Consider the following 22,310-nt stretch of genomic DNA (forward strand, 5'->3'; position numbering starts at 1 on the left):
GTGTCCCATTTCAAGAACATGGGTGAGGACAGTTTAGTCGCTGATGACAGAACCAATCAGTATGGTCTTGTGCGTGTAAACAGACAAACATGGACCTGTTTGCCAGGGTGGGGGCTGAGCTCGCTCATTCAGTCCAGGCTGCACGAGGACTCATCTGGATCGTGATAAGCCATCAACTACAACCGCTGAGCACAGGGTGTGCTCGGAGCCTTTTTACTTACGTTACTGCACCCACGTCTCCTGGGAGCCCTGTGGCTGTTACAATTGCCATTTCGGACGGGGGGAAAAAACAGACTCTGGCTATGCCGGATGACTTCGAGGATTAGCCGCTTGACCTTCTGGGGAGAAGCAGAGGAGAGAGTTCGGCTCTTGACTCCGGACAGTCTACGCAACCCGTGGAGGGGACAGGAGTATCTGAGAGCGCACCTGAAAAGAGCCGACGTGCCCGTGGTCTCAGTTCAGGAACACGGAACCCGCGCTTGGTTAAGGCGAAGGAGTTTCCGCCCAGCAAACGCCAAGGGCGCGGGAGTTTGCTCACTTTGGGGGGATTAAGCTGATTCGTCAGCAACTGACACCCTGGCTTAAATAGGGCGTCCTGGAGAGAGGGGCTCGGCCTCGCTACCTGCTGCCCTGAGCCCCCAGCTCCGGCCCCCGCTCGCGGGCCGGTGCGCGTCTCCCCCGCCTCTCCCCGACAGTTCAGCGGGGCTGCGCGCGGCGCCAATGGCAGCGCGGGTTGCGCGCTGGGGCGGGGTCGGGCCTGCGCGGGGGCCTCCAGAGGGGTCCGGCTCGGCCCCGGCCCCTCCTCCTCCCCGGCGAGGCCCAATCGGGTGGCGGCCCCCGGCAGCCCCGCCCCGCCCCTGCCCGCGCCCGGGCGCCTGGAGGGCCTTGGCAGCCCGCCGCCAGGCAGCCGGGAGCAGCACCGGCGCTGGGATCTCGCCCGCCGCGGTCGGTTCGCTCGCCTGCTCGGCGGGATGGCTGGCTACCTGCGGGTCGTACGCTCGCTCTGCAGGGCCTCCGGCTCCGGGCCGGCCTGGGCGCCGGCAGCCCCGACAGGCCCCAACTTGCAGGAGCAGCCGCGGCGCCACTGTGAGTGCCACGAGGAGGGTCCGGGCGGGGCGCGCGCCCGGCACCGCGACGTGGCGGCCTCCCGGGCGGGGACCGGGGAGCGCGACTCGGGGCGATCGCGGGCCGGGGACGGCGGGGTTGGCACACAAAGAGCCGGGGGGGGGGCGGGGACTTGAAGGACGGTGGCAGCTGGTGGCCCGGGAGCTGCTGGTCCTGCGGCCCTGCGCGGGCGGGGATTCCGGGCTGCTCCGCGCCCCCCCCAGCTATTCCCGTGGCGGGTGCTGGGGGTGTCCCGGGCTCGGAGGGTGTCCTGCGCGCCCTGCGCCCCCCCGGGAGGGGCCAGGCCAGCGAGTAGGGGGCTGGAGCGCCAGGCCCGTCTCCCCGTGAGAGGGAGGGTCTCGGCGCGGTCCCTGCTCAGACAAAGGCGGGGAGACGGCCTCCACTTCCCTTTCCTTTTCAGCCGGGCGCGCTGTAATCCCTCCTCGCTGTCAGGCCCGCGTCAGCTATTTTTGGAGCCTTTTACGCGACAGCTGGAGGAGCGTGCTTTTGATTTTCCCTTTTGTTTGGACACCCCCCACCCCTCCCGTCGCACTTAAGTCTCCATCCTGGAGCCTCTCCTTGGCCTGACCTGCGTTTACTCGCCAGCCGGTTCCTACGCTGCTCCGCCGGCCCCACTCACCCGACTGCCAGACTGGGTGATTGGGCAGCTGCTCCAAAATGTCATTTTCCCCACTAGTTACTCCCTGCTTCTGTGGTGCCCTTAGCACCCTGCTTAGGAAAGAAGACAGTAGTCGGGTCATAATAAGCAGGATTGACCTGAACCCCCATTACCCTCGCAGGCTGCCCTCTGTGGCATGTGGCCTGCACCGTGGCTCTCCATTGCCAGCTACAAAAGGCAGGGAGAATGTAGGTCCCTTGGCCCTGTCTCTTGCCTGTTGCCACGGAAACCCCTTTCCTGACCTGGCCTGGAACCCCTTGGAGTGAGCCAGGACAGTGAGGAAGAGGGAGTGGGGCCCAGGCGGCCTGGCCTTACTGTTCCCGTAGGTAATCTTTAACTAGTGTGGGAGCAGCTGACCAGAATTGGGGAGGGGAAGGTGGGGGCAGAGCTTGGGCCCCAGCCCCCACCTCTCCTGCCAAGGAGAAAGGGACATTTTTGCTTTTGTACTTCTGGGATTTGTCTTGTAAGTGGTTAGCCCTGCAACTCCAGGGTTCCAAGTGCCCCCAGGCCCCAAACCACCTCTAGCAAAACAGCGTGAGAGTAAAGATATTTTCTCCCTTCTTGCCTCCTGCATTGATGGTAAAAAAAAAAAGAAAGTTCTTTTAGCTGTAGGTCCTTCCAGAAGTTCCCAAGCTGGTTGGGTTATTAATGGGGAGAAGGCTTAGTGTTTGAGTTGGACATGAGACTTACAGCTGTGGCCTCTTCGAGCTTGTCACCCGGCAACACCACCGGAGACAGACTATTTGGCATTCCCCTTGATGACAAGGAACGGATACGTTTCTTTTGGCTAAAACACTCTGGTGTCTTTGCTGCTTGGTAACGCCACGGCTCCTAGTTTTGCATTTCCTAGGCCTCCAGCGACGGCTGGTGGCGGTTCTGATGAGCCAGATGTCGTGGAGGGGAGGGTGGGCTGTGCCCAAGCCCTCACTGTGAGAATGACTTATCTGGCCTTCCTTAGCTTCACTCCTTGCCTGGCAATTTCTTACTTTTCTCACGCTGCCTCTTCACTTTACAGATCTTGGTGACTTGCCTGCACTCTCAGATTCAAGGGCAGATTATTATTTAATGATTGTTGAAAGTTCTGGAGGCCCGCCTGGGGAGTTATGATGTGTTCCTCCCTGAGGCTTGTTTCAACTGCATCAGATAAGAACAGGGCTGCCCCATCAGAGGTGTTTTGGGTGGTCATGTTTAGGCCTGGAACGTTTGGAGAAGTCTCTGGAAAGCCTGGGACCCGCCCCCAGGTGCTCCAGTTGAGCTGGGAGCCTCTGGCACTGGTTCCATTCAGGGCATGAGGTGCTGGAAACTGCCTTCTGGTTATTGGAAGCCGGGCTCTGTGACCTGCCCTGGAGTTGACACTTGTGTACACGTTTAAAATGCCAGTGGAGGGGCGCCTGTGTGGCTCAGTTGGTTAAGCATCTGACTCTTGATCGTGGCTCAGGTCATGATCTCACGGTTCGTGGGATAGAGCCCCGTATCAGGCTCTGCACTGACAACTCGGAGCCTGGAGCCTGCTTCGGATTCTGTGTCTCCCTCTCTCTCAGCTCCCTGCCCCCCGCCCCTCGCTCACTCTCAAAAATAAACATTAAAAAAAAAAACACAGTATAAATTGTGAGCTTCTCAGGGCAAGTTGCCCATTGCCTGGCAGAGACCCCTGTCCCATATATACATCTGTGCTGGTCTGGTGCAATCTGATGGTAAGAACTCAGTGGCCTCTATGTGGCAGTGCATCCCAGGAGCACATTTCATCCCAACAGGAGGTGGGGCAGGGCAGCCCTTACTATAGACCAAATAGACTGTAACTTGACATTCATCTGTGACTTCAACAACTATCATGCTTCTGCTGTGTGCCAGGCACGTGAAGGTGCTGGGGACAGAGCCAGGAGTAAGAGGTAAAGATTTCTGCCCGTGTGGAGCTTAAATGCGAATGTGGGAACTGTTAGTAAAAAGGTAGAAGTTGGCTAGCATGGCGTTTGGAGAACAAAGAGGCCAGGAAGGTGTGCGTGGAGGTTTGGACTTGGGGGGGGGGGGGCAGGAAGCACAGAAAAGACCTCCTTGAAGAGTCACCGAAGGAACAAAGGAAACAGGCCATTTGGTTATGGCCAACAGGTGCCAAGGCCGTGATGAAGGAGTGTCTGATGGAGGAGAGGAATGTGTGATGGAGGAGTGCGTGATGGAGGAGTGTCTGAAGGAGGAGTGCCTGACAGAGGAGTGCCTGATGGAGGAGCGTCTGATGGAGGAGTGTCTGATGGAGGAGTGTGTGACGGAGGAGTGTCTGATGGAGGAGTGCGTGATGGAGGAGTGTCTGATGGAGGAATGCATGATAGAGGAGTATCTGATGGAGGAGTGCGTGATGGAGGAGAGCCTGATGGAGGAGTGCCTGATGGAGGAGTGCCTGATGGAGGAGTGTCTGATGGAGGAGAGGAGTGTCTGATGGAGGAGTGTGCTGGAGGAATGCATGATGGAGGAGTGCCTGATGGAGGAGAGGAGTGTGATGGAGGAGTGTCTGATGGAGGAGTGCGTGATGGAGGAGTGCGTGATGGAGGAGAGCCTGATGGAGGAGTGCCTGATGGAGGAGTATCTGATGGAGGAGTGTCTGATGGAGGAATGTGTGATGGAGGAGCATCTGATGGAAGAGAGGAGTGTGTGATGGAGGAGTGTCTGATGGAGGAGTGCGTGATGGAGGAGTATCTGATGGAGGAGAGGAGTGTCTGATGGAGGAGTGCGTGATGGAGGAGAGCCTGATGGAGGAGTGTCTGATGGAGGAGTGCCTGATGGAGGAATGTGTGATGGAGGAGTGTCTGATGGAGGAGTGTGATGGCAGAATGTGTGATGGGGGAGTGTCTGATGAAGGAGTGAGTGATGGAGGAGAGCCTGATGGAGGAGCGTCTGATGGAGGAGTGTCTGATGAAGGAGTACACCTTTGCTTGTGGGAGAAGCAGAGAGGGAAGAGTCCTGAGCCAGGCAGAGGTCAGGGGAAGGGGGTCAGTGACAGATGAGGTCAAGCGTTGTGGGGACCACACATTTTTGAGGACTTTGGCCTTTACTCTGACTGAAAAGGGAAGTTTTGCAAGGTTTTGAGAAGGGTATTGTGGCCTGATTTACATTTTTTTACAGCTCTTTTAATCTTTAAATTATTTTTTTAATGTTTATTTTTGAGAGAGACAGAGACAGAGGGTGAGTAGGGAGGGGCAGAGAGAGAGGGAGACACAGAATGCGAAGCAGGCTCCAGGCTCTGAGCTGTCAGCACAGAGCCCCACATGGGGCTTGAACCCACAGACTGAGAGATCTGAGCTGAAGTCCATGCTCAACTAACTGAGCCACCCAGGAGCCTCCCCGCCGCCCCCCTCCCCCATTTACATTTTAACAGGCGCATTCTGGCTTCAGGGTCCTGGTGGGAGGGTGTAGTCATACTCTGGCAAGGTTATTGGCCCTGGGGGTGGTAAGAAGTGGTTGGATTCTGGATGCATTTTGAAGGAAGAGCCAATAGGATGTTTCAATGGTTGGCACATGCGTGTGAGGGAATGGGGAGGAGTGAAGGATGACCCCAAGGAAATCTCTTCCAGATTTGCTGCCCTGCCTTCTTGAGCTCCCAGGAACTGGGGGCTTCTCCCCACATGCTGCTGGGCCACGCCGGCTTGGCAGCGGCTTGGCAGCTTCTTGGCCGACAGCCAGGGCAGGCGTGTGGTTACGCACTTATTCTTGGGGGTGGCCATCTTGGGAGGGACCTTTAGCCTTGAGTTTGGAGCAGCAGGCCAATCCTGAAACAGGCGCCGGGTTTTGAAATCCTTACTTGGTGTTGGGTGCTCGGAATCCCAGACCCGGGAGGAGAGTTGGCCTCCCGGACTCCCTGTGGACTGGTGTAACTCCATCCCACACTCTGGCCAAGAGGCCAGTGTGCAACATGTCATCTGAAAATGTCACGGTGGCTGTCCCTTGGAAGCTTTCAGGGAGACCCCCGTGCTGTTCCTTGGGTTTCAGATTGTTCGTCATCTCTTGTCACCCAGAGAGGGGTGGACGATGGGGGTGGCTCTGCCATATTGGCTGAACCACACACAAGGTCTCCCACTCTGATGCCTTGGGGCCTGTGTCCTCTGGAGGGTACGCGATAGGCCTGGAATCTTTGTGTAAAATCTTCTGGGTTGCTTTTGTTTTGAGTGGTTCAGATTAAAATTTTTTAAGCATTTATTTTATATTTGAGAGAGAGAGAGAGAGATAGAGTGCTAGCAGGGGAGGGGCAGAGGAGAGCCAGAGACAGAATCTGAAGCAGCCTCCAGGCTCTGAGCTGTCAGCACAGAGCCTGACGCGGGGCTCAAACTCACGGACCGCGAGATCACGACCTGAGCCGAAGCGGGTCGCTTGGCTGACTCAGCCACCCAGGTGCACCCCTTGACTGATTTAGATTTTTAAAAACTTAAAAACCGTTATTTCTTATTTTTATTGTGGTAAAAATAGTGCATAACACAAATTTCCTGTCCTAGCCATTTTGAAGTGTGCCATTCAGTAGTGTTAAGTACTTTCTCACTGTTGGACAACCAACCCCCAGAGCTTCAGCATCTTGCAAAACTGAAACTCTGTATGTACCCGTTAAACAACAGCTCCCCATTTGCTCCTCCCCCAGCCGCTGGCAACTACCATTATACTTTCTGTTTCTGTGAATTTGACTGCTTTTAGGTACCGCATGTAAGGAGAATCAGACGCATTTTTCTTTTTGCGACTGGCTTACTCTTCACATACTGTCCTCAAGGTTTATCCCTGCTGGAGCTGTGGCTTGTGTCCGCATCTTGCTAATTTTTAAGGCTGAATATTCCATTCTATGTGTATACCCATGTAAAAAATATTCCACTTAAAATGTATTGACTTTCTGGGTAAGGTACGGGAATTGTGCAAAGCTTGGGCGATATGGTTATGAATTCCTTGCCTATTTATCACTGCTTCTCATTTATTTTAAGAGTTCAGAAATGTTCATCGTCGCTGGATTGAAAGTGTGTGGGAAATGTGGCCGTGTTGCTTATATAAGTATGCCACAGTATAGGTCTGCTGGCCATCCCAAGGGCAACTGGTTTTGTGGAATTTGAGACGAAAGAATGAGCAGCAAACGCTATTGAGGAAGGTCCAGATCCATCGCTCTTGCTCACAATGGCGGCACTTCCTTTTTCAATTTCTGAGCAAGTACATCCACATTTAAGTGGCGGGGAGCCCAGTCTGGGAGAAGCTCGAAATTGTGAACATCGTTTAACCTTTTGGAGGGACGTTTTTCTTAGCCGTCCTGGATCCGTTTCCAGAGTCCTGTTCTCTCGAAGGCTCATACCACATTCTGTTTTTCCCTTCGTTCCTTGAGGGACACTGGAGTTGTTTCCACCTCTTGCCTATTGTGAGTAATTCTGCTGTGGACGAGGGTGTACAGATGTTTCTTTGAGACCCTGCTTTTACTTATTTTGGATAGATATGCAGAAGTGGGATGGCCGAACAATATGGCGGTTCCATCTTTGATTTTTTGAGGAAGCACCACACCGTCTTCCGTAGCAGCTGCCGCACTGTCCATTCTCACCAGCTGTGCACAAGGGTTCCAGCTTCTCCACATGCTCACCAACACTTGTTGTTTTCGGCTTTGGGGTTTTGGGTTTGGTTTTGGTTTTGTTGGCAGCCGTCCTCGTGGGTGTGAGGTGGTATCTCATTGTGATTTTTGATTTGCATTTCCCTAACGATCGATGAGTGCTGTGGGACGACTTTTCATACGCTTATTGGTCTTTTATGTATCGTTTTTTTGGAGAGATGTCGATTCAAGTCCTTTGCCCATTTATTAATTGGTTTTTGTGGTTGTTGTGTTGTTGAAATCGCCTGATTTTAAAACTTTGGTCACCAATGCATATGCTTTTTTTTAAAATTTTTTATTTTTTTTAAGGTTTTTATTTATTTTTGAGACAGAGAGAAGACAGGGCATGAGCGGGGGGGGGGGGGGGGGCAGAGAAGGAGGGAGACACAGAATCAGAAGCAGGCTCCAGGCTCCGAGCTGTCAGCACAGAGCCCGACGTGGGGCTCGAACCCACGGACCGTGAGATCATGACCTGAACTGAAGTCAGGTGCTCCACCGACTGAGCCACCCACGCGCCCCTGAATATGCTTTTTTAAAATCTCTGCGCGAGCCAATCAGGAGTCTCTGCTGCTTTGGCTTGCGTGCGCCCCCACACGCCCCCGGTTCTGGGAAGGGCCCTTTCAAGGAGGCTGTGCTCCTGACTTTGATAACTGGGCTGCTTGCTCTCTCTCCGTTATCTGTAGGTTTTCCCTTTCATACTCACTCCTTTAGGCCAGGAACTATTATATTTTTTGGTGTTTCAGGAAGAGGTGCTTAGCACCTGGTTGTAAATAAGTGGGCCCTGTGGTCTCTGAGGGTTTGACACCTGCAGGCACCACAGGGAGGGCTGCCTGCTATGATCGTGACATTGAACTCCCAGATGGAGCAGGTGCGGAGCCCACAGGCTGCTGGGTCTGAAGCCCAAAACTTGAGTGGAGCCCAGCGAGGCAGAAACCTTTAAGACTGGCCACAAATGTATTCTCCTTAGCGATTATGATTATGGTAGCTTCAGTACATTAAAACAACCTTGATTAGCTCTCATGACATTAACTCATAGGAGATGCTCTTAAAAACTAAGCTAGCTTGAAGCACCCGGGTGGCTCAGTTGGTTAAGCGTCCTACTCTTGATTTCAACTCAGGTCATGGTCTCACGGTTTCTTGAGTTTGAGCCCCGCATGGGGCTTGGCACTGAATCTCCTTGGCGTGGAACCTGCTTCGGATTCTCTGTCTCCCTCTCTCTCTGCCCCTCCCCTGCTCATGCTCTGTCTCTCTCAAAGATAAACATTAAAAAAAAAAAAATTAAAACAAAACGAAGCTAGCTCTTCAGTGGCCCAGTAGACTTTCTGCGAGTCCTAAAGCCCTTTCCACACAAGCTTCCAGCCCGGAAAGGTGAAGGAATTCTGTGGCTTGGGTCCAAAGGCCCTTGTGCCTCCTGGAAAGGGGGGAGGAGAGATGCCGGCTGAGCTCACCTTGTCCTCCAGGGAATGGAATGTTTGGAGTCTGTGTTTGCCTTCTGCTTCTCCATACGTGACCCCCGAGGGTGTCCAGAGGCCACACTGGGGCCAGAGACCTGGGATCAGTCCTGACATTGACACAAGCCACGCTTCCTGGGTCTCATTTGTCTTCCTAAATAACCTCCAAGATTCCTTTTAGATTAAGAAAAGAAAAAACAAAAAAACCTGTTTGCACATCTTTGGGAGACTATTTTTAGATTAAAAAAAAATCTGCGCACATGTTTGGATAGTGAATCATTTCGCTGCACATAATTCACCTTTTTCTTAGTGGGTTGGGGATGTCAGCACGAGTCATGGCTGTGGTGTGTGTTGTAGGGCAGTGATATGTGGGGGATCTGTTGGGTTTTGGTCACTTCTATTTTAAAATTTTTTAATGTTTATTTACTTTTGAGAGAGAGAGAGAGAGGGAAAGAACATGTGGGCGAGCGTGGGGGTGGGGGGGAGGTTAGAGAGAGAGGGAGACAGAATCGCAAGCCGGCTCCAGGCTCCGAGCTGTCAGCACAGAGCCCGATGCGGAGCTCGAACGCATGAACCGAGAAATCGCGACCTGAGCTGAAGTCAGACGCTTAACCGACTGAGCCACCCAGGCACCCCGGTCACTTCTGTTGTAAACGTGCTTAGGTGGTCATGCTTTTTCAGTGTCAGGGCCTGCTTTTCGTAGACGTCCGTCCCTTGCTGTCCACCTAGCAGATGTCGCTTCTTCTGACCGTTGGTGTTTTTAAGTGAACATCCTAATCCTTTCTTCTGATTCGCCGTCTCGTGTCTGGTAAGGCGGAAGATCCACGACGACATCTGTAAGGATTGTGCGTAACCTAAGAATAAATGGGCCCTAAGCGAGGGCGGAGGGGCCTCTGCTGGGGACAGAGCCCAGTCAGTTCTCAGCTGTCTCACTCCGGCCCGGGTGTCAGCGGTGAGCGAGCCTTCTGATGGTCGAGGCCCGGCTGTAGGTTTTGCACCTGTCTTGTTGCCCTCCCTACTCTGCAGGGGCTGTTTCTTCCCAGGCCGTGGGTACCTCTGTGCTACAGGCTAAGGTTCACCAAGTCTCGCTCAAGGTAGCCTGCACTGATTTAATTGGATGGGTCATTTTCTTGATTTTTCTCAGGAATTCACTTCCCAGGCTGTTGGTTTTTCTCATGAGTCAGACTTTCCTTGAAGAGCCTCCCCCGCATGGCTCCTGTCCTCCTCCACGGTCGCTTTGGACCTTTGATGCTTCTCCGGCAGGACTGGCCAGCCTGCCAGCTTGGATCAAGGGTTCGGAGTCTCATTCTGGGTGCCCTAAGCCTCTGCTTGCCGCTGAGAAAGTGTGAATCCTGGTAGCTCTGTTGTCCTCAAGCTGTGTCACCTTTGGCAGGAAGCTGGCAAACTCTCCGAGCCTCAGTTGCACCACATTAAAAAAATGTTTTTTAATGTTTATTCATTTTTGAGAGACAGAGACCAGAGCACAAGCAGGGGAGGGGCAGAGAGGGAGAGGGAGACACAGACTCCGAAGCAGGCTCCAGGCTCTGAACTGTCGGTGCAGAGCCCGACACGGGGCTCCAACCCACGAGCCGTGAGATCGTGGTCTGAGCCGAAGTCAGACGCTGAACCGACTGAGCCACCCAGGCGCACCCAAAGTGGAGATAGCCATATTCCCTTTGGGAGTGGTTTGAGGATGAAAAGGAATCATGCAAAGGGGGTAGGGGACCACGTCAGGCACAGAGGGGGTGCGAGTGCAGTGTCCGTCCCCACTTAGATTTAGTCGGGCTCTTGTAACAAGGTTACGAGGAAACTCAGAATCGCTGGGGTTGGGGCACAGCGCCTGCCCTCGGAACTGGGTGGCGACAGCCTGTAGGCATTCCCTCCCCTGCCTGCTCCCGGACAGGTGGCCCTGCTTGGCTCTGGACCTCTGGCTCTTGGGCTCCTCTGCGTTCAGATTCAGGCCACCATCTTTCAGTCCTACCTGGCCATCCTCAGTGGGGGGTCCGGGTCCCCCCCCCCCCCCCCCCCCGCCACCAGGCGGCCCGGCCCGGGAGCTGGTCCTGCCGAGGGGGAGTGAGTGTGGGTAACCGAGCCCTGGCTGACACTGCTCTCCTGGGTGAAGGGCAGGTCCCGCGGGGGAGGAGAGGAGCTCACCCAGAACGCCCCCCCTCCCCCAGAGGTATGATGCGCCGTGTCGCCCGGTCCTAGATGCCGACAAGAGGATCAAGGTGGCGAAGCCGGTGGTGGAGATGGACGGCGATGAGATGACCCGGATCATCTGGCAGTTCATCAAGGAGAAGGTAGTTCCCTCCCAAAGTGGGCGTTCAGCCCCCGCGCAGGCCCCCTCGTGCCCCTGAGTCACAGTCATCCGGGCTGATGCCTTGCCCTGGTCATCTGTTTCTAGCTCATCCTGCCGCACGTGGATGTCCAGCTCAAGTATTTCGACCTGGGGCTCCCAAACCGTGACCAGACCAACGACCAGGTCACCATAGACTCCGCCCTGGCCACCCAGAAGTACAGTGTGGCTGTGAAGTGCGCCACCATCACCCCCGATGAGGCCCGTGTGGAAGGTGTGAGGGTGCGGAGGCGGGTGGGCTGGGGGCGTGGGGGCCGCGACACGAACCCCGTCTCCCTGCGACTTCGCGGGAGGCGTTGGGGCCGTGGGGTTTCCTACAGAGGAGGCTGGGAGGGCCGGTGAGGGGCTGGCACCCACGTGGGGTGTGGCAGGGCGGAATCCAGGCCCGTGGCGTTGCTGCTGTGCCGCGCGGCTCTGGCCAGCACCGGTAGGTGTCGTGGGCCACGGACACGTTGCTGAAGCCGTCAGAGGAAGAGGCAGCCTCCTCGGGCGCCCCTCTCGCCTCCTGGACTGTCCTGCAGGCAGGTTTACAGAGACACCTCGGGGCCACCTCTGGCCAGCAGAGTGCCGCGTGTCAGCTTGTATCTTTCAGAGCTGCAGCGGGCTCTAGGGAGCGTCGCTAGTGTCTTGCCGCTGTCTTGGCCTTGTGGGTCTGTCCCCTGCCCCCTGCGGCCGCGGAGGGGTCTCAGAGAGGTGCGCTCACCAGGCTTGGACTGGCTGCCGGTCCCTGCTTCTGGGGAGCACTTTTGAGGGTTTCCTGAAACAATGGCACCAGTACGGGGCTAAAGGGGGCCACGTTTGGAAAATTCGAGAAAGGGTCGTTCAGGGGTGTGCAGAGCTCTTTCTCTCTGCCTGCGTCCTACGGCACGAGGGAGCTGGAAGGAAGCATTCGAAGCACATTTCCAAACACTCCAGGCCTTCTTCCGTCTTTCGGGTTTGTACCTGACCCTGGGACATTGGGATCATTTAAGTGCTAAGCTCTTCTTTGTGGGGTTTCTTTTCCTTTCTCCTGAACCCTGGGATTTCTGTACCCCTGTTTTATGGAGAAGGAAGTAGAGAGCCAACAGTCCCGGTAACGTGGGCTGGACTCCACGGTTCGTGGCAGTACTGAGGCCTGCCCTCTGGTCTTCTGGCCTCTGTCCAGCGAGACGCCATACTGCCAGAGTTCGTCAGACCGAGCTACGTCCACGCATGACGCGGGAATAATACACTAGCTGAAGGAGCCCCGATGTGCCAGGCACTGTTCTAGGCACTTTCCATAGAGGTTTATTTAATCCTGACAGCAACCCAAGATGCGAGGTATTTTTATCAGTAATTTCATTTTATAGCTCAGGTTAACTCACTGGCATAAAACTCACAGTTACAGGTGGTGGAGCTGGACCTTGAACCCAAGAAATCTGATCCCAGAGGGGCGCCTGGGTGGCTCAGTCGGTTGAGTGTCCGACTTTGGCTCAGGTCACGATCTCACAGTTATGGGTTCGAGCCCCACGTCGGGCTCTGTGCTAACAGCTCGGAGCCTGGAGCCTGCTTCGGATTCCGTGTCTCCCTCTCTCTCTGCCCCTCCCCTGCTCTCACTCTGTCTGTCTCTCTCGCAAAAAGAAATAAACATTAAAAAAAAAATAAAAAAGAAAGAAGTATGGTCCCAGAGCCCACATACTTATATTTTAGACCTTCCCCAGGGTGATTTTTAGGGCTCCCATCTGGCTGCGTTCTTGCTCAGGGTTCAGATTTTGGTTGGAAGGTGGGGGCTGCAGTGGGGTCCCTTCACCTCTGTCCTCCTAGAATTCAAGCTGAAGAAGATGTGGAAGAGTCCCAATGGAACCATCCGAAACATCCTTGGGGGGACCGTCTTCCGGGAACCCATCATCTGCAAAAACATCCCACGCCTCGTCCCCGGCTGGACCAAGCCCATCACCATTGGCAGGCACGCCCATGGCGACCAGGTTGGCCACGGCAGGAGGCGGGACTTGGCTCCTCCTGGCCTGGGCCCCTCGCTCGGAACCCCTGGCCCGAGCCGTGCTCTTGTCTCTGCAGTACAAGGCCACAGACTTTGTGGTCGACCGGGCCGGCACGTTCAAGATCGTCTTCTCCCCGAAGGATGGCAGTGGCGCTAAGGAGTGGGAAGTGTTCAATTTCCCTGCCGGCGGCGTGGGGATGGGCATGTACAACACGGATGAGGTGAGGCCCTGGCGGGTGGCTCCTGCGTTCCCTCCTCCCTCTGGGGCCGCTTCGGGTTGGTGATGCTCACTACTCCCGCGTCAGTGGCTTGAGGAAGGTCCGAGGCCCGTGAGCCAATGCATCTTGGCTGTGTTTCGGGGGGACCTGCTGTGGACCTGGTGTGGAGTGAGGCTGGAAGACAGACCCCCGCTTAGCCAGATGCCCCCGCACTCACTCCCCGACACACCTCTGGGGGCGTGTTAGTTGTCTGGTCTCTTGGCTTAAGCAAGCTGGATAAGCAGTCTTTTCCCCTTCCCCGTCTGTTGGCTTTCATTCCTTCTGCGGTTGGCCTCATTCTCAGGCTGTGAGGAAGTGACCACCGGCAGCTCCAGGCTTACCCCTGCCGACTTGGTTACCCTGTCAGAAAAGAGCGTCTTTTGCTCCTGGTTCCAGTGAAAGTTCCAGGCCTGGGTCACATGACCCTCTCTGAGCCAGTCACGGAGGGCTCAGAGAGGATAGGCTGGGACGCACCGTCAACTCTAGAGACAGGCAGGTGGGCTGGGGGAGTTAGCTTTACCCCAGCCATACGGCCTAAGACCTGGGGAGCCCAGGGAGGGCTGGTAGCCCGCAGGCCGGCCGGGCCCCACGCCAGGGACCTCTCTCCCCCCGCAGTCCATCTCGGGTTTTGCGCACAGCTGCTTCCAGTACGCCATCCAGAAGAAGTGGCCGCTGTACATGAGCACCAAGAACACCATCCTGAAAGCCTACGACGGGCGCTTCAAGGACATCTTCCAGGAAATCTTTGACAAGTAACAGCCTCTCCCTTTATTCCTTCCCAGGGATCCCACAGCCCTTCTCTCCTGTACCCCCGGGCCCCTGTCCTACGGGGTGGCCGCCGTCCCAGTGCTTTTGGCTCGGCTCGAGGAGAGATCCTCAACCTGTCAGCCTCCCGCCCTCTCCCCACAACAGGCCCTTTTGCTCCCAGGCACTATAAGACCGACTTCGACAAGAATAAGATCTGGTACGAGCACCGGCTCATTGATGACATGGTGGCTCAGGTCCTCAAGTCTTCAGGCGGCTTCGTGTGGGCCTGCAAGAACTATGATGGAGACGTGCAGTCGGACATCCTGGCCCAGGGTATGCTGGGAGCACCTGTTCCCCAAGGGGTGGATTGTCGGTCTTCTCCGGCTGGGGGGATTTTCAGACTCCCTTCATAGAAAATGTGTCCAGTGTGGCAGCAGGACTGGGGCCGGCCGTCTCATTGCAGGGTTCCCCGTGGACAGCAGGGGGCAGGAGCTCTCCGGCATCTGAGGGAGGAAGGGTCACAAATTAGGTTTGGACTGGTGTATTACTAAGGCTGCTGTTACGGAAAAAGGAGAACCTAGGAATTCAAGTTCTAAGGGGCCAGGTGCGTCAGCTGTGAGGTTGTTCCTGTCCACGAAGCCAAGCGACTGTGCCTCCAGGTTTGGGCCAGGGTTGGCTCCAGTAGAAAAATGGTTTTGAGCACAACCGGGTACTTTTCGAATTACAGAGAATTCGTTTTGCACAGTCAACCTGTTGGCTGTAGGAGAATACTGGGGAAGATGGCAGAGCCCCAAGCCCTGGACGTCCTCTAAGAGATAATTCAGATTGCAACATAAAGCATGGACGAGACCCTTAGAGAAGTAGCCATAAGAAATAGCCCGATTGTGCCTGGCTGGCTCAGTCGGAAGAGCAGGCAACTCTTGATCTCAGGGATTGTGGTTTCCTGCCTCAAGTTGGGTGTAGAGATCACTTAAGAAATAAAAATCTCAGGGCGCCTGGGTGGCTCAGTTGGTTAAGTGCCTGACTCTTGATTTCATCTCAGGTTATGATCTCACAGTCGTGGGATTGAGCCCTGCGTCTGGCTCCATGCTGGGCCTGGAGCCTGCTGGAGATTCTCTCTCTCTGCCCCTCTCCCTACTTGCGTGCACTCTCTCTCTCAAAAAATAGAATAGAATAGAATAGAATTCTAAAGTAAAATCTTAAAAAAAGAAAAGAAGAAATAGCCCAGTGGTGTTGGGCGCAAGAGCAGCGCCCCACAAGAGTAGGGAGTAGACAACGTGTAGAGCAGAGAGCGGAAGAGAAAGAAGGGTACGTGAGATGGTTTGAGGTCTACCTCCCGAGAAGGAAGGTGACGCCCACCCCGGGGTTGCAAGGAGAATGCATAAGAATTCCTGATGTTTCATAAAACCTTGGCCTTTATTTCGATAAGTGTGGTAGTGGTCCTCTTACTAGAACAATTCCTATCTCGAATGGAAGGATGAGAAGCCATAGCAGACGAGAGAGGCATGACAGTTGTCCTTAAGTAAACAAGGAATGGGTGAGTGCGAAGGTCCAGGAAGCATGGAGAAGGGACCCCTTCCCGTGTCTCAGCAGCAGAACTTCTCAGACAACGAATTTTCCTGGAGAAGTTTTTCGCTTTTTTTTCTTGGGACTTAACACAGTTCTTATTTTGGTGCCATGGGGTGCTTTTGAAGCCCAGGAGACCTTGACAATAGAAAAGGTTGACATCTGGATTTGGGAGAATTTGGAAATAAGTCACAAAGCTTTAAAGTAGCCTGCAAGAGAGGCAGACAGAGGGATCGTTGTGATGTAGCTGGTGGCAGGCTTTCTGCTTTCTGTGTGAACGAACCGTGCGGTTGCGAGCCAGGCTGGGTGGGCAGAAGTCCTGGGGTCTTGGGCTCTGGGGGCCCCAGGCTCTGGGAACCCAGATGTATGTTAATAGGCTGATGACAGCCACTTTGAACGCCCCCCTGCCCTGTGCTGGGCTCTAGAGACCCACGACAAGGGTGGGCAAGCCCGAAACAGTGGCTGTCCTCCTGGGTGCCTTTGGGGGTCACGAGCTGAGGGGGTCTCCTCCCAGCAGAAGGGCAGGGGGACTCAACCCCGGTGGTCTGAGGAAGGTGGGTGCCGGCACCGAATGGAGGGTTTTTCCACTCTTCAGGCTTTGGCTCCCTCGGCCTGATGACGTCTGTGCTGGTCTGCCCAGATGGGAAGACCATCGAGGCTGAGGCCGCTCATGGGACGGTCACCCGCCATTATAGGGAGCACCAGAAGGTGAGTGTAGGGACCGTGGTCGCATGCCCATCTGTCCCGGGGGCTCAGAACCCACTGGCTCTGAGGGCTGGGGGGATGGGACTGACGCATCAGCCTACGGGTGGGCGGTCGCGTCCGGGTGGCCCCCTTGTTGGCCGGTTCGGCTCCTGATCCCCCTACGACCCTCGCCCCCAGGGCCGGCCTACCAGCACCAACCCCATCGCCAGCATCTTTGCCTGGACGCGTGGCCTGGAGCACCGGGGGAAGCTGGATGGGAACCAGGACCTCATCAGGTGAGCGGAGAGGGAGGGGCCTGACCTGGCCCAGGGCAGCTTCTGGGCGGGCTCTGTATCGGGGCCTCACTCTGGCCCGTCCCCTGCAGGTTTGCACAGACCCTGGAGAAGGTGTGTGTCCAGACGGTGGAGAGCGGAGCCATGACCAAGGACCTGGCGGGCTGCATCCATGGCCTCAGCAAGTGCGTGGCTGGTGGCACAGGGAGGGGCTGGCCTTCTGGGACCTTCTTCCCTGGGTGGGAAGAAGCCAGAGGACCCTCTTAGAGGCACCTCCCCCCCCTCCTCATCCTCAGGTCAGCTTAGCTGCCAAGGGCCTGGGGTGGGCCAGGTCCACAGCCCTGAGACCCTGTGAGTTTGCCCCCATCCCCGAGGCTAGGGGCTCAGAGCCTTGCCGTCCCCGTCTGTACAAATGTCTGAAGTTGTGTGGCCCTTTGGCGACGGGCCCTAGGCAACCTTTGACGCGCAGCCTGGGCGTGCCACGCCCCACGGGCACGGGAGGGCAGCTCCTCGGGTGCCCAAGTTCAGGCTCTGCCCGGACTCAGGCTGGAGCCGCGCCTCACGTGAATGGTGTTCTCTCGGCAGCGTGAAGCTGAACGAGCACTTCCTGAACACCTCGGACTTCCTGGACACCATCAAGAACAACCTGGACAAGGCCCTGGGCCAGTAGTGGGGGCGGGGCGCGGCCCGCAGCGGGCGGGCCGGGGTGGGGGGGCAGCGGGCCGCGGCTGAGCCTCCCGGCCCCTCTCAGGAGGCCTTTCTAGGGGACGTTTTTTATAAGCAAGATGTTTTTAAGAATATCTGTGTGTTTCCCCTCATGGTGATGTGAGGCAGGAACAGTGTGTTTTACCTCAGCCAGTCAGTGAGTTTTGCATACTGTAATTTATATTGCCCTTGGAACACATGGTGCCATATTTAGCTACTAAAAAGCTCTTCACAAAACCGTCTGCTGTGTTTGTGCCCGAGGGAGGAGGCAGCCCGGCCTGGGGCCCCAGAGAAAGAGGCCCTCAAAGGGCCTGTGGATTCCACCCACGTCCCAGGCCTCCATTCACAGGGGCCACCGTGAGGCGAGGGGACCGGGCAGCAGTGTGAGTGTCCTGAATTCTACAGGAGCCGCCCGGCCAGCCGCTGGGCCTGTGGTGTGCAGGCCTGAAATTACCAAACACGATCCAGTTCCTATATGCTGATCTCCACTTGGGGATTGTTACCACTTCCTGGTAGATTCTGGTTGCATTGCCATTGATTGATTGATTTTTTTTGCTTTGTTTTCACCTCCTAAAAATCTTGAGACCTCTTTATTTACCCTTTGCTTGGTCCTCAGAATGGGTTCCCCACAGCGGTGGCTTCACGGCCCTCTGCACGTCTGCCTAGGGCTCGGGGCTGGGACTGTGAATGGAGGTCCCGTGTAGTCTAGGCCCATCGGGTCCCTAACTTGGGTTCCTCCTCGCCATTCTTTGGCAAAACCAGAAAAGTAAGATGGAAAGTTGCAGTAAAGCAAAACAGATCCAACTTGAAGGGCTATCTTTTCATGCAGGGAATATATTCTACTTTTGGGGTCTCAATGCCCGGGTGGGGGAAGAGTTGTGCCATTCTCACCTGATCTAACAGATACTTGGCGACCCAAAGTCCATTTCCCCAGTTTCCAGGGTTGGGGGCGGGGGAGACTCTCATGGCTCTTGAAACTGGGCAGCTGGGACCTCGGTAGCTCGGAGATGTGTTCTAACCGCCCCTCACCCTGGTGGCCTCCGTGTATTTGAAGGACCGCGCGTCTGCAGTAATCATACTGAACTCCCAGGGCTGTGGGAAGAAAAGCTGGTGTGCTGGCTCTGCTTAAGGGCCCAACTCCTGGGGCAAAGCTCAAGGTTTCCGGCCCCTTCTTGCCCGTCAGTAGGAAGGGCTGGCAGCCTCGGAGGCGCAGTCTGGCATCGTGAGCTGGCTTCTGTCCTGGTACCCTGTCGGTGGGTCAAGAGGAGAAGCGGCTTTTCTCTGCAAGTGGTGGGAATTCTGGGGCCTTGGCCGCAGCCCTCCTCTCTTGGGCTTGGAGCGGCTCCCCGTAGGCGCCTGGCCCTGCAGGTGGCCATTCCAATGCCAAGGATGGTCTGAAGGATGGTCTGCGTTTCTTCCCCCTCCTCGGAGAGCAAGCGACGGATGCCCTGCTGTGTGGGGCAGGGCAGCTTTGTTGGGAGTTCCTTCTGGGGGAGGGGTGAGGACCAAGTCCCCAAGAACCACGGGAAGAAGCACTCAACAGTCACCTCGCTAAAGAATATTCATTTATTTATAATTATTGCTAAGTAAACTTCTCTCTTAAACGGGAACATAAAAACACAGTAGGGCTTTGCACAAGTGGAATTTCTAAACAGTTGGTTCGTATACACGTCAAAATAAGTTAGAATGGAATTCGTCCAGGAGTTTCCAAGTCACCCAAGAGGCCGCACGCCTCTCTTGAGAGGTTGGGGAGGGGTGAGGACAGGAGCCTTGCCGAGACCACCCCCCAGCTCAAATTGTTTAAGTTGTGCTGTTTCCTTCTCTTAGCTTTGCCTGGGTCCAAGGCACAGGGCAGGGGGCGTTCAAGTATTGAACCTCGCAGAGGGCCGAGCTGATGGCAGGGCTGGGGGAGGAAAGGAGAGCCCTGCCCTGGGCGCCAGACCGTCTCCCTTGGGTTTCTAAGACCAAGGCCACTGCGCTGGCAGGAAAGAGGAGGAGGAGGAGGAGGAGGAGGAGGAGGAGAAGGAGGAGGTACAGGGTTCTTTTTGGTACCAGGGGAGAAAGACATTGTGGGAAGAGGTAGTTTGCAGGGGGTGATGCTTCTGCTCAGCAGGAGAAAATGTCTTCTACAGTGACGGGGGTCACTGCCACCTGAGGGTCATCATGGCGGGCACCTGGGGGGCTGGGGGGGGCCTCGGGGTTCTGGAGGGGAAAAGGCTCCTTTGAGCCCCCAGTCCTCTCGTTTGTTGCCTCTTAGCATGAGCTTAAGCAGAGAAGGAAGGGGCACCTGGCTGCCTGATCCCGAGGCCACCTTGTCCTTCCCTCAGTCCTGAGCACAGCCACCCTGAAGCCTGGCTTGGTCCTTCACTAAGGGTACAGCTTTGGGGGTAGTCAGCTGCATTTCAAACTGGTCCCCACCCCCACCCCCACCCCACCCTGGCTGTTCCCCCTCCTTTCCTGGTTTCTGGGCCGAAGTTGGTGGCTTCACCTCCTTCGTGCCTTTGGGGACAGCCCTGCCTGCCCCTCTCCACTGAGGCCTCAGGAGGCGAGTGGGCAGGAGTCCGGGTGCCCTAGCATTCCTGAATGTACTATTTCATGCCCTGGGCCTGTCTTCAGTTCCCAGGGCAGGAGCTGGCGCGGGGACAGAGGCGATGAGAGTAGGCAAGCAAGGGAGGGAGCTGTCGGCTGAGCAGAATCGAGCAGCCTTGGCTGCTGAGGTGGGTGGTGCAGAGCGAGTCACTGGCTGGAGAGGCCGGGCAGGGGCGGAGGGCCTGCCCAGCTCTGCGTCCTGCCTCTCGCCAGGGCCCGAGGCTCCCTGCCAGCCCCCCTCCGCGCCGGAGTCCTGCCTGGCGGGCCACCGGAGCTTGGGGAGGCGTGAAGCGCTCACGGCACACAAGGGAGCTTCCATTAGGAAAAAGAAAATGATCTCCAGCAGAAAGAATAGGTGACAGAGTTGGAAAGGAAAAAAAATAATAAATTACCTTCAAAATACCCCTTTTGCTCAAAAATTCTTTTTTCTCTATGGTCTTCATTTTCTTTTTAACTATGTTGTTCTTTCTGGGAACCTGTTGAGTCTTGGCTGTCCCCATCCTCAAAATGGATACTTGTTAATACTAAAATACTCCAGCCACCCCCCAGGTGGTCCTTGGCCTCCTCTGGGGACAGCCCCTCTCAGTCCCCGTGATCCCTTCGCTGTGCCCTGCCCCTCACTCGAGGGGGCCCCCATCTGTCTCAGTGTGTGCCCAGCGAAAGGCACATCCCAGCTTTGTCCGCATCGGGGGACCCTGGTGCGGGGACCAGTTCAGCACAGAACCGGATGACATTTGTTGAAATCCACTTTAGGGACACCCACTTTTAAATGGCTGGAGGGGGGGCCTTCTGGGGGTTGGCTGGAGCAGGCGTTCGCCGGGGGCTGGGCTACACCCTGCTTTCCTAAGGCCAGGACCGGGGCGGCATGCATGCCCGGCTGGAGGAGAGCACGGGAGGCACCAGGAGGTAGAAGGCAGAGGGCCCTGCCTGGCTGTCTATGGACAAGGTGGGGAAGGGGGGCTCTGGGGCCTGGGCTTTTGGTGGCCCAGGGGCTGGTGAGGGATCGGGGGGGGGGGGGGGGGCAGTGCTGACCAGCACAGGAGCTCAAACATCCCTAGAGGCAGGAGTTGGTCCAGAGGAGAAACAAGGCAAGACTCACGTTCTCTCTTCCTCCGGTGCCGGGACCCCAGGAGGAGCCGACAGGAAGCGCATCAAACCCCTCCCCACTGGCTGCCCCAGCTCGGCTGGGCCCCCGGAGAGACCCACGGACCCGTGCCCCTGTGACCTATCCCCCAACGGCCCCGATCAGCATTCCTCCCACCCTCCCACAGCAGCAGGCCAAGGAGACCCAGAGCTGGGCCTCCTGTGCTCTCCTTCCTCCCCCAGATGCCTGGGGCCTGGGCCTGGTTCACAGCTGAGGCCAGTAGTACAGTCTCCATTTGGTCTACGGGTCCCGAAGTGGTGCAAACGACTCCGTGGGAGGGGAGGGCTCGGGACAGCGGGGCAGTAGCTTTCTCAGCCGCGGGAGGTGCGCCCGCGGCACGTGGGTCTCCCCCCGCGTCCCAAGCCCTCCTCGCCCTGTGGGCGCCCGGCTTGTGCTATAGCACGTTGTAGTAGGCCATCTCCTTCATGGCCTGCTCGGTGAGGACGCTGGCCTCGGTGCTGCTGTGCACGCCAGCGTACGTATAGGCGTTCTCGAAGTCTTCCGTCTCCTGCTGGCTGTCAAGCTCCGAGGGGTCCGTGCCCGTCAGCTCCATCATGGGGTCTGCAAGAGAGGCGCGCGTGAGGCCCGGATGCCGCCTCGTGGGAAGAGCCAGGCCCTTCTACACGGAGGCAGAGGACCTTCCTACGGGATTTCCTAGTCCTTGCTTCCAGAGGATTCTCAGCTGCCTCCCTTCCTGCACGGAGAGGCCCCCAGGCTCCCTGTGGCTTCTCACCTGGGTCACCAGACCTGAGCCCTAAAGTTGTGTGGGTGGGTGCAGGGCTGGCCTTGAACTTTTCTTTGTCATGCCTCTCTTGCCCCTCCTAGGGGTCCTCTGCAGGATCTCTTGGCCACATGCAAGCCTGCTGCTCTCTGTCATGTTTCTGCAACACCACTCGCTAAGCACGAACTGCACGCGTGGTACTTCTCACGAATACTCCCAGCAACCCCGTGTAGGAGGTCAAAAGGAAGTTCAGAGAGGTTAATCAACTTGCCAAAGGGCACCCAGCAAAAGCACTGTTGTTTTAATTTTGTTTGTTTATTTTTGAGTGAGCGAGAGAGACAGAGTGCGAGTGGGGGAGGGGCAGAGACAGAGGGAGACGCAGAATCCGAGGCAGGCTCCAGGCTCCAAGCTGTCGGCACAGAGCCCGACGCGGGGCTCGAACTCACAAACCGTGAGATCATGAC

The 22,310-nt window shown here is 56.4% G+C and overlaps 2 protein-coding genes across 7 annotated transcripts in view; one reads left to right on the plus strand and one right to left on the minus strand.

Moving 5' to 3' along the window:
• Positions 1-879: 879 nt before the first annotated feature.
• Positions 880-17,629, plus strand: IDH2 (isocitrate dehydrogenase (NADP(+)) 2). Of its 2 annotated transcripts, XM_027068078.2 has the most exons (11): positions 880-1,086; positions 11,036-11,127; positions 11,232-11,397; positions 12,966-13,126; positions 13,218-13,361; positions 14,013-14,149; positions 14,326-14,477; positions 16,306-16,418; positions 16,593-16,690; positions 16,780-16,872; positions 17,273-17,629. In XM_027068078.2, exons 1-11 carry the CDS (start codon positions 972-974, stop codon positions 17,355-17,357), a joined length of 1,356 nt encoding a protein of 451 aa, XP_026923879.1. In that variant the 5' UTR covers positions 880-971; the 3' UTR covers positions 17,358-17,629. The 2 variants fall into 2 exon arrangements, with proteins under 2 accessions (XP_026923879.1, XP_053079523.1); XM_053223548.1 differs by lacking the exons at positions 880-1,086; positions 11,036-11,127; positions 11,232-11,397 and adding an exon at positions 11,455-12,117.
• Positions 17,630-19,474: 1,845 nt separating this feature from the next.
• The window catches only part of ZNF710 (zinc finger protein 710), a 68,688-nt gene continuing 65,852 nt past the window's right edge, over positions 19,475-22,310 (minus strand). For all 5 annotated transcript variants that reach the window (XM_027068077.2, XM_027068076.2, XM_053223547.1 and 2 more), the window contains exon 5: positions 19,475-21,686. In XM_027068077.2, the coding sequence (XP_026923878.1) occupies positions 21,520-21,686 (167 nt within the window). In that variant the 3' untranslated portion in view covers positions 19,475-21,519. The remainder of the gene's footprint in view (positions 21,687-22,310) is intronic.

The sequence above is a fragment of the Acinonyx jubatus genome, chromosome B3 (assembly GCF_027475565.1).
Source record: "Acinonyx jubatus isolate Ajub_Pintada_27869175 chromosome B3, VMU_Ajub_asm_v1.0, whole genome shotgun sequence".
Taxonomy (NCBI): domain Eukaryota; kingdom Metazoa; phylum Chordata; class Mammalia; order Carnivora; family Felidae; genus Acinonyx; species Acinonyx jubatus.

What these genes read in the sequence shown, in the direction of transcription:
- IDH2 (XM_027068078.2), top strand. Translation starts at nt 972, where the DNA reads ATGGCTGGCTACCTGCGGGTCGTACGCTCGCTCTGCAGGGCCTCCGGC. An exon ending in GGCACGCCCATGGCGACCAG is followed by an intron (nt 13,127 to 13,217) that starts GTTGGCCACGGC and finishes TTGTCTCTGCAG; the next exon opens with TACAAGGCCACAGACTTTGT. An exon ending in TTCCAGGAAATCTTTGACAA is followed by an intron (nt 14,150 to 14,325) that starts GTAACAGCCTCT and finishes TTTTGCTCCCAG; the next exon opens with GCACTATAAGACCGACTTCG.